This window comes from Rasamsonia byssochlamydoides, assembly GCF_041956645.1.
Source record: "Rasamsonia byssochlamydoides strain NRRL 3658 unplaced genomic scaffold VTN77scaffold_100, whole genome shotgun sequence".
Lineage (NCBI taxonomy): Eukaryota > Fungi > Ascomycota > Eurotiomycetes > Eurotiales > Trichocomaceae > Rasamsonia > Rasamsonia byssochlamydoides.
This window is the reverse complement of record NW_027192483.1, coordinates 43,380-59,339: the sequence shown is the minus strand read 5'-3', so window position 1 is coordinate 59,339 and position 15,960 is coordinate 43,380. Positions and strand designations below refer to the sequence as shown.

The following is a 15,960-nucleotide window of genomic DNA, read 5'->3' as shown; positions in this document are numbered from 1 at the left end:
TCCCGACGACTGGCCCAAAAGTTCAAAGACAAGCAGAGAGACCCTTGCGATTATTAATTATGAACAGGCCGTCGGGTCAGGCCACGAGCAGAGCTTGGATGCTAATGCCAATGTCGACAATGGTGCCAAGACAGCGGAATCTCCAGCTCGACTCTGTCTGTCTCAGTCATTCCATCAAAGCATGCGACTGCCGTTCTCCGGGTCCACCAGGACCCCTGATGGGAAGTTGGCGACGGTTGATCAATAGCGACAGATCAAGAAGTGGTCCATCTGATTCCCATTCTTGACTAGCGACATAGTATGATGGTCTGGATTCGGAAATTGAGGCTGGGGGTATCGTCAGAATCGGGTAAGGTGAGGGCGAAATTTGGAAGTCTGAAGCAGCGGAGTTTGATAAAATCAACGATGCGACGATGGTGAGGTTTGCGGCTCTGTGCGGGTTTATCTGACGAACCGCCCAAGGGTTCGAGCTTTATGCGCGGAGTCAAAACTAGGCGGGTTCGGTGGAGATGGGCGGGAATCTCTGACAGGAGGTGTTGCAGGGTGAAGCGCGAGACGTTGCTGCGGACACTTGGCGGGTATCAGTCGAAGCGTAAAAGATGATAGAGATAATCATCTACAAGCAGAGAGGAAGAATTGGTGCACTTGAGAGCGAGACTTGTCAATTTGATTGTCTGGAGGAGGAGAGAGACGTTGTGCTGGGTCTTGTCTCTAGTGGCTGGTCGGGCTGGCTCCTGCAGCCAGGGAGGGTCAGGCAATCCGATCGACTGGATGGCCGATGTCGAGCACGAGTCTCGCTTGTTCCTGAAGACTTGTATCTGAATTCCCCCACTGGACGTATGCTTTTCTATCAGATAAGACCACACGGAGTGAATAGCCCTTCCGGGTCAATGAGGCCGATTGCGAGCTTTAGTATACTCTATTATACTCTATTTTCCTCTGTCAGTTGACTTAGTTCTAGCAGGTAAGATTTTTTTCATCACAATAGAAGCAATTGGAGAAAATATCTCTCTACTCCGCACTGCAGTCGGCACTGCTACGGTCCAGTCATCGGCTTCCCTGGAGGCATGCGATGGATGGGTCCCGGAGGATTCGGCAATCTGAACAGGAAAGCATGAATTTTCCATCTCGCAGGAACTAAGAAGGCTGTCTGTTGTCTATGGCGAATAGCAGATGTGTGGACAAGCTGCAGCAACGAGGGGAAACAAGATGATCGTCTTCGGTGATCAGATTGGGCCTTCCTCCGCCCCGCTAAGAAAGGAAGCAGCCAGTCACGGGCGTTCTGCAAGCGCCCTCAACGGATCGTCTCTACTCAATCGGATCCTCACACAGGTTGAACGCGGAGACATTGACAGGGACATCAATATTGCAAGTATTCAGAGCTATCTTTAGCTATCCATTCATCGCTGGCTGACCACAGGCCAGATTCGGGAGTTCTCCGTTCAGTGATAAAAATGTGATGGACGCCACCGTGACCGTCACCCCGTATTCATCCAGAATGGGATACTACTCCGGTCGTCTGGAGGAGCAATTCGCTATGGACAGTATTCGGTAGCGAAAATGACTCCTCGTCTGGCCATCTCATCTGCTTTATCTCGTATTCCATGACTGCCGTTGTCGTCCGTGCGGTTGTCCCAGCCACGCCATCAGATAGTGGGCAAAGGGGAGATTTCTTCTGGAGAGATACCAGTACCAGCCATCATGCGCATCTCTGCAGCGACCGACGCCTCAAAACTGCAATGGCGTCAGTTAAATTTGGAGGACAGGCGCTAACGCAAGTTGCCGCACATCTGCTGCACATCCGCCCGCACCATCGCCCCTAGTCCTGCGCACCGACCATCCCTGGCAGATTCCCAGCTCTGCATTGCCATTCGAGGGTCAGGATCCTTTCTAGCGCTGAGGATTCTTGGCCGCTTCTTCAGCAGACCAGTCGTGAGGGGTTGCTCCAGGGTTCCGTTCGCACGCATGAACCTGCCAGCCAGTGGCCACAGGCGCATGAGAGCTCCTTCAGAAGCTACCAGTGGCCAATGGGCTTGAGAGACATGCAGAAAATCAGACTCGGTCGCAGAGTGAGCGGGGAGGCTGTCAGTCAGTCCATGTCTCCATCTCAGAAAATGTACCCTTCATGCTCTGTCGCACTCCAACTGATTAAGTTCTCCTGGAACAGCTTGGCAAGTTATCAATCACATCTACTCCGTAGACATCCCTAATATCCTGACATCTCCGCGTCTGTTTGAGAAGACGTTCTGGAGCTCCACAAGTTCGAGACCACTTCATCCGAGCTGGTCTGAGCAATCCGTCCCCACTTCTGCTCCTTGATCAGTCTTATATGCTTGACCCCTACTCCGGGGAATCACCAGGTGGATGTGTGCGTGAGGCCGATCGAAGGACAGCCAGGCGCTGCTGAGCGATCACTTGCCTCGTCGAGTTCACGGTGTCCTTCATACTCACGTGCACCTCTTTCGCTGGTCGAAAGAGCAGCAGAATCACTCGCTGGACGAGAAGAAGGGTTCCTCGTCTGCTGTCCCCTCGTCTACCGTCAGAAGGAAATCAAGAGACAGGAAACCTCGTGAGCCGGCACCATGGGTAGACTTATCAAGAACCACTGGGCGCGGTTGATCATCCTCTCGGCGGCAGGCTGTGAGTTTTCTCCTCACCAGACCTCGCAGATAAGACAGTGAACTGACACGGCGTGATCACAGGGCAAGTCGGCGCCTCCATCGAAGGCTTCTTCTGGCCCAAGGTATTCTGGGACTTCCTGACGAAAAGTCTCAACGGCGCCGTCAAGCCAGTCCCGATCCTCCAGATCATCAATCTCCTCCTGGGCTTGATGGCGCTCGCGTGGGAATGGCCGTTGAAACCGATCGCGGGGACGCTTCCACACCGCAGCATCGTGCTCCGTCTGCTGGTCTATCCGCTCAGCGCGCTGGCGTGCGCGCTCATGTATCAATCGGGGGATGTTGCGGTCTACTATCTCATTGGCATGGCGGCGTATTTCTGGGCTTATAGTGAGGGCGAGGTGAGTTGCAACCACACATAGAGTCAAGTTGAGTTCGGGAAACTGATTGCGCAGGTGGTCTGCCCTGTACCGTGGACACTGCCAAAGAGGAATACGAGTGGGAAAGTTTGAAATGCGGTGCGGTGCGCTGCAGGGCCTCGTATATACATATGTGCTTGAGTATATACTTGTATATACTTTGGAATTTATTCGTGATGAGATGCATGTGTATGGCCACCATCGAGCCTGTTGATCGTCATGAGAAAGGAGACTTATGCATCCCCCACTCAGTCGAACTCCAGTATTAAACTAATGCTCCCATCCTTTCATCTTGGTGGTAGTAGCAGTAATAGCAGTGTGGACGGCATGTAAGTAGAAAGCAAGAAAAACAGAGAAAAAAAAAAAAGAAATTACTGAATAACAACCTCCATACATGCTTTTCATTTCATTATTCTTAGCCCCAACCCGACGACAAGGTAGTATCAGTGTCGACATAACCCGGTACATTAGTACATACAAGTGCCGTTGCCTACGTACCTGATACGTGGGTAATATAAGTCGGAACTGGATTATGGAACGGCTATTAGTTGACCTGAGACAGCAAAAAAAAAATTTTTCTTTTTTCGACATTTCCTGTCTTTATATGATCCCCATATCGTATGCATATCATCGTGCTCTGGCTCTCGAAACGGGCTGGTGGGGGACTTTGCTGGCAAACACGTGGAAAATTCATGTTAATGATGAATTTATATCCGCCTTTTTTTCCCCCTTTTCTTGTTTGTTTCGTCGGGGAAAAAAAAAACAAAAGGGGGGGAGGGGAAAAAGGAAAAGAACATATAATTTGTTAGTCCTCTCCTTCCAGCTATCAAGCGCAAACGTAGATACAAAATGGACATAATATTTTGGAAACAGACGTCATTGTTTCCTTTTTTTCGACGCTTTCTGCGCACGTTGAACTGTGTTTCAAGGAGATGATAGTAGGATTCTAGGATTTTTTTATAAGAAGGAAAGGAGAGACAAATAAAGAAAAAAAAAAGGGAAAAGAAAAGATAAAGAAAGAACCAGGGGCAAGTAAAACTTGATATGAATTCCTCCTCCTCCAACTCCTGATGACTGGAATCCCAATCCCCTCTTTCCCCTTTCTTTCCCCTAATATTGAATATTTTCTCTAATTCATCTGTTATATTCTAACTAAGAAATATATTCTCCTAGGTATCTTCATGTCCAAGCCACTAGATTGGTAATTATTGTTTTTTTTTTCCTTAAAACTCTCCACGATAGCGACAAAGCAGTTGTTTTCTATCTAGAGAATATTCGTGATCATGGTTTCAGTGTTCACTTGAAACTTCTCATTATATACTCCGTACATAATAAATGAATAGGATATTCCTCATATGATTGAAGTTATGAGGGAGTGGCTATTACTTACTTACATACAATCCCCTCCAAAAAAAAAGTCAGAAACCGTCGCCCATTTTCGTGACCAAATCCTGCATATTTCAAGCTCGATTTCTCAACGACGAAATTATATACTAATGGCATTAATAAATAAATCTCTTATTCTCAGTTTAAAAAAAAGTTAAAGCAAATCAAATCTTCTATTTAGAAAAAAATTAAGTTAATTTCAACTAGGTTTACTCCTATAAAGTTCTTAAAGTTCTTCTATGGATTTAGGTATGTATTTAATCATAAAAAATAATGCCCTTTTGATTATTATATTAATGCATAAGAATATTCTTCACGCAATCCAAGACTTCTATAGGTTTGTAATTTATTTGTCCATATATATGTGTGTTTTGCTTAACATTTTTTGTTATCTTTAACCCTATATAAGATATGTTTTAAGACCCTAAGGGGGAAAACTTTTTTTCTATATCAAAAATAAAATCTCGTCAATTTTTAATAGAAAATTGTTTTTAACAGTACCCTTACTATATATCTATATTAATAAATCAAACACCGAAATAATATGCAGGTCAACATGAATCATTATTCCTTGTTGCAGGAAAACAGTAGTAGCTAGTCTAGGGCATAGGTTAATCGTCGGGCCGAAGTGGAGCCGTCTGCACCAGTAGTATTACTGCATACGCCAGTGGTCCTCCGTACCTGATAATTAACGGACCCCAGCTTTCATCTTAAGAAAGCACTGGCAACTGCCAAGTTCGACGTTCGACATTCATGGCAAACGACCCCTTTCATTGTTCACTAACAAACAAACAGACTCTCCCTATATACCAGATGATGACGACCTTCTAGCTCCGTCCAACCCGCGGGGCTAGACGAAGCTAAGTTTGCAGGTGCTGTGCGCGCGAACCGAATCCTTGGATATAGTCCCTCGCAACCATGTCATTGTCTCCTACGGATTATACTACTAATAATAATGACGAGGATAATAATGGTGATGACAATGGTGATGAGGTCCATGACGACGATATGCCGATCAACAAGAAGACGAGCTTCCACGGGAAGCTGAATAAATACTTCTTCCATCAGGCAACGAAGGTGGAAACTGTGCAGAAGAGACCTGCTGCAAGGATAGGATCGTCGCCAGCGATGATGCAGAAGGCCAAGGCGACAACAGGGCCGGACGATGGGGGGTTGTTACAGGATTCTCCTACGACAGGAATAGCACGACAGCGCGTCACTCGCTCGCAGTCCTCTCGAGCGTCGACTATGACCTCCACTTCCAGTATGACTGGATCCTCCTCTCCCTCCGAAAACAACAGTTCAACTTCTCTCAGCTTGAGTCCCCCCAAGCAACGGGTCTCGTCATCCTCCCCCAAAAAGAGAAAACGCTGCTCGCAACCCGAAGACCCCTCCTTCACCCCTCCCTCCCGCCTCCGCGACACGATCCCTCCAAACCTGATCCTCCTCCTCGTCGGGGTAAACCCAGGGCTAATGACGGGCTCGACGGGATTCGCATATGCGCACCCATCGAACCTATTCTGGAAACTGCTGCACTCCTCCGGCATCACGACGATCCGGCACCCGCCCAGCGACACGTACCGGCTCCCAGAGCTCTACGGAGTGGGGAACACGAACATCGTCGAACGACCGACGCGCGACGCAAGCATGCTGAGCAAAGCCGAGATGGACGCGGGCGTGCCCGTGCTCGAGGCAAAGATCGCCGCGCAACGGCCCGAAGCCGTCGGGCTTGTGGGGAAGAGTATCTGGGAGGCGATCTGGCGGGTGAAGCACGGGCGGGCGATCCGCAAGTCCGAGTTCCGGTACGGATGGCAGGACGAGAGCGAGAATCTGGGCAGGACGGCGGACTGGAAGGGGGCGCGGGTCTTTGTCGCTACGACGACGAGCGGGCTAGCTGCGACGATGAGTCTGGCTGAGAAGCAGGCGGTGTGGAATGAGCTGGGTCGGTGGGTGGTACAGCGGAGGGAGGAGAGAGCTGCTGCTGCTGCTGCTGCTGATGCGGATGCTACTGCTGCCGCCGCTGCCAGCACGGATTCAGGTGCTTCCGCTGCCGCTAGTCCTGATTCTTCGCCTCTTTCTGCTTCTGCTTCTGCTTCTCCCTACTTCGCGAATACCCAGGACGACTCTGCGAAGTGACGTATATCATCTACTCGAGGATCAGGAATCCTCTCCAGTCGAAACTTGATGAAGAAGACGATAATCAGCTATGTATTCTCTTCTTGGTTTTTTTTTATTTTATTTTTTTTCCTTCCTTGGACTATACCCGGATACATATGCTATGCTAGAATATTAGATGAGAGATGAGAATAATATACCCAGGTGGCTACCGAGCTATATCAAGGAATATAGCGAAGCTGCATTAACTACGCAGACGCAGACACAGGCACGTATAGCCGTGTTTCCTTCGGCCGAAATCCCATTTTCTCGGTGATAATGGTTTATATCATTCATATTGGCTAAATTGCTAAATTGCTAATATATAACTAGACTAGTCATACAGATCCAGAGCCCCTCAACAAACAGAACAGAACAAGATAACAATACATTTCATCGCCAATCCGGTTTTCTTCTCACCCTTTCTTTTCCTTTCCTTTCCTTTCTCCCATAGGCATGCATACACACATCCATCACGTCAATTCAATCGTATAAAGTAAAGAACAAGATTGAATAAAATAAAATATTCACGAGTACCCGGAAGCAATTGGCCCATTGTTGGGGTTCTTGTCTGCCTGGCGTTCCCTGTTCTGTTGTCCAAGTTAGAATCAAGTCAACCCCTTTCCACAAGTCTTCTTTATCTTCATAGACAAAAGAAGGTAGGAAGGTAGGTAGGGCTTCAACTCACCGTAGACTCCTGCACCTCCCCCCTCTCCAAAATCATCTGAATACAATCCTCTTCTCTCGCGGTGCCAAACTCATTCTCCAGCACAGCCTTGCTAGCATTATCAAGGACGCCTTGGGCTCCGTGACTACAAAACACGTTAGCCACCTAGCCACCTCACTCTCAACAGACCGAGTTTTTTTTTTCTTGGTGAGTGCTCACCGATGCGTCACGAAAATCTTCCACCCACTCAGTACCCGCTGCAGCGGGATGGAGCGGTCCTTCCGCCAGCTGTGCACGGCGGGGACGTCATCGACGAAGATGACGAAGTCATCGAATTTGCCCTTGTAGAAGACTTTGGTGAAGTCGTCGTTTCCGCGAGGCATGATGGACGATGACTCGCTTCGCTTCGATTCTTTCCCTGACGGATGAGCTGCGTATATATATAACCTTTTCTGCAGAGCGGGAGGGACGTGATGAGGGAGGATGTTCTAGGATATCTTCCAGTCGCGTGATCGGGATGATGAGAGGTGAGGATTCCGTACTTGAAATCAACTGCCAACTGCGTCTAAAAGAAATGGATTGTAGCGTTGTACGAAGTCAACAAAGCAATTGACTTTCTCTTCTGGATGGGATATTGAACAGACAGCACGCGAGCAGGGAGGCCTTATGTAGGAAGCTTTCCACCCTCATCATGACGGAGCAGCTCAGCTCCTGACGTCGACGTCATAGGGTTCCGCAGCTGCGGATCTCCAGGACTCCACCACCATATCTTACATCTACAGACAGTATGGAATGAACTCCCATGATTCGTCAGCTGACAAAATACTTCTGATCTAATCCGAAATACGAATAATACAAACGAAGGTTCTGTCCTCTCTGACCATCTTGGCACCGCCCCTCCTCCGCACTCCGCTCTTGGTATATTCGATAACGTCTTCCATCCAAAACCTCCAACATATCCTGCCCCACCGTAGTCGAAAGCTCGAGAAGCCGGTAGTTAGGTAGAGTAGGAATTCCAAAGAGCCAAGGTATATCGTACTGTCACCCTTCACTACTGTCCCGTGTGCTGCTCTTGCGACTGAGCGAACTGAAGAAAGCCAATGGCGAGGTCCACCGTTTCCATGGGATCGACCTTCTCTTGCTCCTCAAGTTACTCTCGCTCGACCTGTACGTGATGAAATCCGAACTGGCTCTCATTACGTGCCTCACACTCTGGAATGCTTTCGTGGGCGCATGTCGCATAGTCTCAGGTCTATCGGATGTACCCTTGTCAACACCCAGCTCCTCTGCCAGCTGCACCACATCCCGCAGAGGATAATACGCCTCCACGTCTTTCTCATTCAAATCATCCTCTTCTTTTGTATCACTCCCGGCCTCAAAGGACTTGACGGTGCCCTTGCTGATGGAGCTGGAACGCCGACTGTTAAAAGGGGTGCGAAAAGAGAGTCCTCGCATCAGCGATTGCGTTCGAAGATAATCAGCTCGAGTCACCAGCATGCCAGGATACGGAAGGACATCGCGGGTGAATATGTCCGCGATGCTCCGTTCCAACCTGACTCGATCCTGCCTCAGCGGAGCGAGGATCGTGGGGGAAGTCTCCCTCGCCACAGATCGGGATCGTTCGATCCCGCCTTCATGAAGATGGCGAACATCTTCGTCATGGAGAGGGTTGTGCGTCTTCTTGATGATCACGTGCTCAAGGTGACGTTTCACACTCGAGCGAGTGGACATAGACCGCGTAGATGGTCGCCGGACAAGGACTGCCGATGGGCTGTCAATGCGACCCAACGGTACCAATGAGAGGGATAGCAGGAAAAGTCCCCTTGGCTCCAGTGACAAGGTAGGCAGTGCACTCGGCGACATGGCCGACGCTCTTAGCAGTTCAGTCTTCCAATGCCGTTCTTCGGTTGCCGACGAGGCGCTGAGGATCATCTCATACCGATTTTGGTCATCCTGAAAGATAATCTTCCAAGAATATGGCGCATCGTGACAAACAAGACCTGTCCGAATCAGCACGGAGATCGTATCATGGCGGCTAATCCTTACCTTGACCGTTGGAGAGAATGTCGACAGTCATATCCAAAACGTACAGCGACGCTACCACGATCAATTTGCGGTTATCATACCCTCCTCTGGCAAGGACTAAGTAACTAGGGAAAAGAATACAGATCATATATTCGCCCGTGATTCGATCGGTTGACTTGTAGGCGACGTGAAGAACACCGCAAAGATTCAGGGGACCCAGCTGTTGATAGACATCGTGAAGAACACTCTGCGAGACGCGATTAAAATCTGGCATGTCCTATATCATGGACGTGAACTCACCTGGCCACTATAATCCAACCGTCCCTGCAGAATGATTGTTTTTTGAATCCTATCCTTGAGTACCGGGTTGCCAGTGGCAGTATTGATTTGAGCGACAATCCGGCGCACTTTGTCTAAAATCTGACGGATCTCATAATGAGTTGATGGGCAATCACCGGCCGGGGTAGTCTTGAGCAATTCCTGGAGTAACAGCTGATATTTGCAAACTCGTTGAACGGGCTAATCACAAAGTCAGTGCATATTCCTGGATAGCTTTGCAAACAGCCAAACCTTGATGAGGAGATCCTCGATAGTCATGGACTTCTTGTTGTCCTGCTTGCGAGTATCGGTCGATTCCACAGACTTGGCCAAGGCTTCAATTCCGTGAAACCAAAAACCACCGGCAGGAACTGATTTGCGCAAGAGGTCCATGTCTTCGTAGAGTAAATCGTATTTACTGCAGAAGTCTTCATAGACCCCGAAGCCTTCTGACTACAACCCGACCAGTCAGACACGTCAGAGCAGGCATTCTTCAATTCTCTTACCAGCTTTTCGAGCTCTTTAGCGACTTTCAAAGCCTCTGAAGGTTCTGCCGTCGCCCTCTTCAATCGAGAATCTATTGTTGCCTTGAGATTACGCGTTCGCAGAGATTGACTTTGTGGTTTTTTGAAGCGTGGCAGATCTCTCAATTTTTCCTGCAGTCCATGAAGCGTCGATATCTCTGCTGGAGGACTTTCCACAGACAAGGGGGAGACGAGTTGTAGTCGCTCCTTGAAATTTTCATGCATTTGCAGTAGCCTTTGCAGATCCTTATAGATCGCCGGCCTCGTTGTCAAAGACGCGGAGAGAATCTAATTCAGAAGTCAGCTCCGACTGAAGATCATGGGGTACCAGAACTCACCTTGCTCAATGCCTGCAGACCGTCAACGTAATTCGACTCGGAGACAAAGATCTCATGCAAGACGTGACGTCGTTTACCTGCCCGACTCCTGACTGCGTTCTCCATAGACAACGATGTGGTCCGCCTGACACTATCAAAGGACCTCCGCACCTCAGGGCCGGATTGTGCGCTCTGGTGACTGCTATGCGTGTTCGCCCTCGATCTCGTCGCAAAACTCTGAGTAGCCAAGCTCATACTGGCAGTTTTGACGGTCCCCAAGATGGAGGATGAGCCACCAGATAACCGGTCCCATTGTTGCTCTTGTGGAGGTGATGTACTGAACTCTGCGTCATTGGTGACTGCTGAAGGCTCATCGAACCAGCCTTCAACGTATACTTCGGGAATTCGGGGAACAGCTCGTCTCCTTGATCGGAAGCTATCCATCCATTTCTTGAAGGGGTAGTTGGTGCCTGTATCTGCAGGTGTAGCGTTTGCCGCATCGAGTGAGCTTTTATTGAGATTTGGAAGATCCTTCTGGACGGTTAAGTCCTCGCATACCTCCTCTTCTTCGGTCTCCTTCCCCATGACCTCCATGACAAGAGACGTGTCGAGAAGTCTTGAGAAGACACATCATTCACAATCAGGAGTGTGAACAACAAGAAGCACGCCAACTTCACTATAGCTTGGAAAGCTTGAAACTTTAAGAATGCCATATCAGGCAACGACGACAGACCGAGTGTTCAACAGGAAGGTACGACGGAGGCATTGACTGGCCATGGTGCGCCAACGGAAGGTCTCCGGCAATTCAATGTCCATGGAAAAAGAAACACACATAAGAATATGATGTCGTTGCGTTTCATATCCCAGTTACTGTTCCGTGAGTTACTGCTATGCAATGACATATTTCTGTGGCGCTTCTGGAAGGCCATCGACCTTATATTCGAGAATTTTTGCAAATGTATTGCCATTCTGGGACCCTGCAAATTTTCTATATAGTATAATGAGTATGTATCAGCAAGATAAATACGAATCTCCTCAGGCTTGGACTCGGGATGGACTACCGGGGTTGCCTGCGCATAATAATTGTTATCAGCGCTACGCGGCGGCAATCAAGGTACCTTTAGCTAAGGTAAGCTGTCCCCGGACCCGCCTATGCAATCCCGCCTTCCCCTCATCAACTCGTCCCCGAATTTTATCCAACTTTTTGATTGATGATGATTCTATAACACAGTATATTTTCTGATATGGGCATCCCTATGGACGATAATATTCATGCTCCCACTGTCCCCTCCGGTCCTAGGTCCGGGGGGGCAAGCTTCCCAGACCGGTCGAAACTATCGATGGTCGAGCTCATGAACGAAAAGGAACGTATTGAAGCTGAGCTTTCAGCTCTCAGCAGTGTTTTAACATCTGTGAGTGCTCCAAAATCCTATCGCGTCACGGATTTCAAACTGATTCCATCTTCGCTAGCATGGAGTCGACATGAACACACCCCTCCTCACGCCTGATGGATTTCCACGCAACGATATCGACGTAGCACAAAGTATGTACCCGGTCACTTCGTCTACTCGAGATTCATTTTCTGAAGCCTATAAATTCAGTACGCATAACACGAGCACGGATAATACACCTTCGAAATGATCACAAAGAAGTCATGAAATACTTGGAGAAAGGTCTCCATGCGCATTTCGAGGCCCTCCGGCAGGCTCAGAGTGTTCCTTCAGTTGGAGATTCGGCGTCTGCATCTACATCTCAGCCCCCGATCCCGCATGAGAGCCCTACACCTACACCGCAGGCAGGAATGGTGGAAACTCCGTTCGCCAGGGTTAATAGCGTTGTGAGTGGAAGCCCCGCCGATCGAGCTGGCTTGAAAGCGGGAGACACAATTCGCAGCTTCGGAGGTGTCAACTGGGTTAACCACGAACGTCTAACGAAAATCGGGGAAGTTGTACAACAGAACGAGGGAGTATGGAACCACTTCTAATCTATGTGACTGCTGAATCGGTCGCTAACGAGCATCCAGCGCCCTATCGTTGTCAAAGTCGTGCGGGAAAATGAATCTGGGCAAGGGACCACGGAGCTGAGTCTAAGTCTTGTTCCTCAGCGCAACTGGGGTGGCCGTGGCCTGCTTGGTTGCCACCTGGTTCCGTTGTGAGAGATGGAACAGAGATGGAAAAGATATAAACTACATGAGCTGTACGGGTGTCGGAGGTTGCGGGTTGATCCTGACTTATTCCAGCCTTCCTTTTTTTTTTTTAGGCATCGTCTCAAAACATCCGGGAGTCTTTGTAACGGAGTTAGAACGGTCGGGTAGCAATATCAGGCATAATTAATACGCATGGAAGGTAGAGACCTTCAAAAAATATAGATCCGGGGCAATGGAAGCGACGTCATAACTGCAGCCTACAAATGTAGACGCTAATTGCCTTACTTTAATACGCGTGTGATTGGTAGCTAGAAAAGAAAAGCTAGCAAGCATGGAATTCTGTGCTCCGTAGGCAGTGACTTCGTTTCTTCAGCCAGTACGTACTTGGCAACTGCCTTAGTAATGGCGGAGGGGCTCCAAGGAGGGGCAAAATTTACCAAGTCACGTGATGCAGCCTCACCCGCTCGTTTGTTGTCACCGCCGAAAATTCCATCACCGGCCCAACATCTCCAAGGAATCTTCCTTCCCCTGTCAACCCTTGCGTCCACGATCCTCGTGATACGCCCTTCTTGAGTCTTGAGACACCCGCATCGCTGGTTTTTCTGCGAAGCGTTTTTTTTTCGATCTTCTCGATACTTTTGTTGGGAAGTTCTCGAATTACCGTCACATAAATCACCATGGCAGCACCGCAAGCCCCACCAACTTTCAAGCTCGTCCTTGTCGGCGACGGTGGTACTGGAAAGGCAAGTTGTCCTGAATCCTGGTGACTGTTTCATCGCATCCCAATGTCCTTGCACATTGATAGACCGCAACGACGATCGCGTGACCCCGCAGTTGGATCGATGCGATCGGCTTTCACTACGTGTGGATTTCTCTCTCTTCATCGTCGTCAATTCTTGGTGTTTTTTGTTCGCGCAGCAGGGCATCGCTAACGCTAGATTTTCATCACGACAGACCACCTTCGTCAAGCGCCACTTGACCGGTGAGTTCGAGAAGAAATACATTGCCACCCTGGGTGTCGAAGTCCACCCTCTCGGCTTCACCACGGTACGTCTTGCCCGGTCGCCTTTTTTCTAGGATGGTCAGATTGGCTGACCTTGATATAGAACTTGGGACCTATTCAGTTTGACGTCTGGGATACCGCCGGTCAGGAGAAGTTCGGTGGTCTGAGAGATGGATACTATATCAACGGCCAGTGTGGTATCATCATGTTCGATGTCACGTCGCGTATCACCTACAAGAACGTTCCTAACTGGCACCGTATGTCCATGTCCAAGTTAAAAGTGAGAGTTACCTGAGATGGCTGACTTGGCTTCTAGGTGACCTGGTTCGTGTCTGCGAGAACATCCCCATCGTCCTCTGTGGCAACAAGGTCGATGTCAAGGAGCGCAAGGTGAAGGCCAAGACCATTACTTTCCACCGCAAGAAGAACCTTCAGTACTACGATATCTCGGCCAAGTCCAACTACAACTTCGAGAAGCCTTTCCTGTGGCTGGCTCGGAAGCTCGTCGGCAACCAGTCTTTGGTAAGATTTTTACCCTCTTGTGCTTTTTTTGTATCCACTACTCACATGAGTTTTAGGAATTCGTCGCTGCTCCTGCCCTTGCTCCTCCCGAGGTCCAGGTCAACCCCGAGCTTCTCGAACAATACCAGAAGGAGATGCAAGACGCTGCCCAGCAGCCTCTGCCGGATGAGGAGGACGCTGACCTGTAAACGGATTCTATCCAATTGTGGGAGACGAGATCTGAGTGGATCTTACGCTACGGTTGGGAAAGAAAAATAATAAACAAAAAATGAAATTTCTTTGGACAACCAAACAAAAAAAGCATGAACGATTGACACGATCAATAAGATAATGGGTACAGCAAGCAAAGCAAGAGAGGATCAATGATGATCGGTTTGGGCGGAAAGGCGGGGGACGGCCACTTTTTAAATGAATTGATTGACTGCATTTTTTCCCAACTTTTTTTTCTTGTTTTTCCGATTATTATTTCGCTGGCAAGTAGTTTAGCTTAGACCTGAGTTGATATTATCCTCTCTCATCATCACGCCACCAGTTCACTACATACATGCATGCGATGGATGCGAAATGCGATGCAAGACGCAAATGAGATGCAGTTTACCCTAGACGATACGATATGATAAATAAGCAAGCAAGCAGACCCTTTTATATGTCGAAGACTGGGGAGAGATCATATCGAGAGGGCTGGCCAACAACTGCCCTAATTAAAAAAAAAAACATAAGAAAGATGGAGGAAGAAACAGAAAGATGGTTTTTATAAGCCTTAAAAAAACCCCCATATTTGGTAGATTTTCTATCCCCTTCCTTGTTGTGGGTAATAGGTGCAGGATTTATTTATAATAGCTATATTACAAGCTCCTAGAATGCCAATAATACACCCCCTTGATTAGGGAATAATTGCCAGGTGTGAATCCATACCAACTTCCACAACAGGTAACTCTCTAACCTAGACGTCTAGGTGGAACTCTAACAACCCCCTACCTAACTGCGAACACCCTTGCCAAGTAGGCTCGCTAATCAGACTCATCTATAAGTATGTACCTAGGCTATGCCTCAAAACTAGCTTAGGCTTACTAGCTAGGCTTGCCAACTGCCTCTTTCTTAGGCCTAGGTATGTCAAAATCTGCCCTGCAAACTACCTCCTAAGTATGCTTCTCAGGTCTATTTGTTCTTGCAGTTCCAACCATTCTCATAATGATTCCTGTGGTCTTATAGGTTCTCGCAACAGTTTAGCTTCGTAGGTTTATTTTTATTTTATTTATTTTATTTTTTTTTTGGCTTCATAGGCTTCTTTTCTGGATTTGATGGTTCTCATTAACTTCGCATGCTTATATAAAGATACATTTGTGCCTTATAGCTTATGGTCAAAAGAGGAGTCAAAAAAAAAAACTTTGTACAGTCGATCCGGCTTCACATCCATGGAGAAGAGGATTTCAAAACACTTCGTATGGTCCGACCGACCGGCTTTCAAAAAAAGAAAAGCTTCATGAAGAATAACTTCATAACAAACAAAAGGACTTTAAAAAAGGGAAGGACTTTTTTTAGATCTCTCATAAATTAGGTAGACTTCTCATAAATAGAGCAACATGGTAGCAGAAAGAGTTAAAGATTATTATTATTAATAGCCTATAGTAGAGAGTATTTGGGCAAGAAGCCTCAGGAGGCAAATAATTTCCCTGGGCTCATAACCTATCAAAGACTTGGAGAGAGATCATATTGATTGAGAGGCTAACTAACAACTGCACTAATTAAAAAAAAGAATACGAACTATATATGGAAGAAGGACAAAAAGATAGGCTTTTATATTATAAGCCAAAAAGACCGTCCATATTCAATAGATTTCTGTCAGCGCCTCGCAGTCCTT

At 48.0% G+C, this 15,960-nt stretch overlaps 8 protein-coding genes across 8 annotated transcripts; 5 read left to right on the top strand and 3 right to left on the bottom strand.

Moving 5' to 3' along the window:
* Nucleotides 1-1,173: 1,173 nt before the first annotated feature.
* VTN77DRAFT_523 (uncharacterized protein) lies at nucleotides 1,174-1,460 on the top strand (the record flags this gene model as incomplete). The annotated part of the gene is made up of 2 exons (XM_069421376.1): nucleotides 1,174-1,372; nucleotides 1,426-1,460. 2 exons carry the CDS (start codon nucleotides 1,174-1,176, stop codon nucleotides 1,458-1,460), a joined length of 234 nt encoding a protein of 77 aa, XP_069273493.1.
* Nucleotides 1,461-1,646: 186 nt separating this feature from the next.
* VTN77DRAFT_522 (uncharacterized protein) lies at nucleotides 1,647-1,967 on the bottom strand (the record flags this gene model as incomplete). The annotated part of the gene is made up of 2 exons (XM_069421365.1): nucleotides 1,647-1,734; nucleotides 1,789-1,967. The coding sequence occupies 2 exons, from the start codon at nucleotides 1,965-1,967 to the stop codon at nucleotides 1,647-1,649; spliced, it is 267 nt and encodes an 88-aa protein (XP_069273492.1).
* A 615-nt stretch (nucleotides 1,968-2,582) lies between these two features.
* Nucleotides 2,583-3,130, top strand: VTN77DRAFT_521 (uncharacterized protein; the record flags this gene model as incomplete). The annotated part of the gene is made up of 3 exons (XM_069421354.1): nucleotides 2,583-2,640; nucleotides 2,703-3,019; nucleotides 3,074-3,130. 3 exons carry the CDS (start codon nucleotides 2,583-2,585, stop codon nucleotides 3,128-3,130), a joined length of 432 nt encoding a protein of 143 aa, XP_069273491.1.
* A 2,211-nt stretch (nucleotides 3,131-5,341) lies between these two features.
* VTN77DRAFT_520 (uncharacterized protein) lies at nucleotides 5,342-6,559 on the top strand (the record flags this gene model as incomplete). The annotated part of the gene is made up of 1 exon (XM_069421343.1): nucleotides 5,342-6,559. One exon carries the CDS (start codon nucleotides 5,342-5,344, stop codon nucleotides 6,557-6,559), a length of 1,218 nt encoding a protein of 405 aa, XP_069273490.1.
* Nucleotides 6,560-7,104: 545 nt separating this feature from the next.
* On the bottom strand, nucleotides 7,105-7,627 carry VTN77DRAFT_519 (uncharacterized protein; the record flags this gene model as incomplete). Its single annotated transcript, XM_069421331.1, has 3 exons — nucleotides 7,105-7,167; nucleotides 7,266-7,389; nucleotides 7,464-7,627. The coding sequence occupies 3 exons, from the start codon at nucleotides 7,625-7,627 to the stop codon at nucleotides 7,105-7,107; spliced, it is 351 nt and encodes a 116-aa protein (XP_069273489.1).
* A 658-nt stretch (nucleotides 7,628-8,285) lies between these two features.
* Nucleotides 8,286-11,022, bottom strand: VTN77DRAFT_518 (uncharacterized protein; the record flags this gene model as incomplete). The annotated part of the gene is made up of 6 exons (XM_069421320.1): nucleotides 8,286-9,244; nucleotides 9,291-9,516; nucleotides 9,570-9,788; nucleotides 9,840-10,040; nucleotides 10,094-10,399; nucleotides 10,450-11,022. The coding sequence occupies 6 exons, from the start codon at nucleotides 11,020-11,022 to the stop codon at nucleotides 8,286-8,288; spliced, it is 2,484 nt and encodes an 827-aa protein (XP_069273488.1).
* Nucleotides 11,023-11,672: 650 nt separating this feature from the next.
* On the top strand, nucleotides 11,673-12,583 carry VTN77DRAFT_517 (uncharacterized protein; the record flags this gene model as incomplete). The annotated part of the gene is made up of 4 exons (XM_069421309.1): nucleotides 11,673-11,840; nucleotides 11,899-11,971; nucleotides 12,030-12,394; nucleotides 12,452-12,583. 4 exons carry the CDS (start codon nucleotides 11,673-11,675, stop codon nucleotides 12,581-12,583), a joined length of 738 nt encoding a protein of 245 aa, XP_069273487.1.
* Nucleotides 12,584-13,251: 668 nt separating this feature from the next.
* Nucleotides 13,252-14,287, top strand: VTN77DRAFT_516 (uncharacterized protein; the record flags this gene model as incomplete). Its single annotated transcript, XM_069421298.1, has 5 exons — nucleotides 13,252-13,317; nucleotides 13,529-13,621; nucleotides 13,681-13,834; nucleotides 13,894-14,099; nucleotides 14,156-14,287. 5 exons carry the CDS (start codon nucleotides 13,252-13,254, stop codon nucleotides 14,285-14,287), a joined length of 651 nt encoding a protein of 216 aa, XP_069273486.1.
* Nucleotides 14,288-15,960: the final 1,673 nt, after the last annotated feature.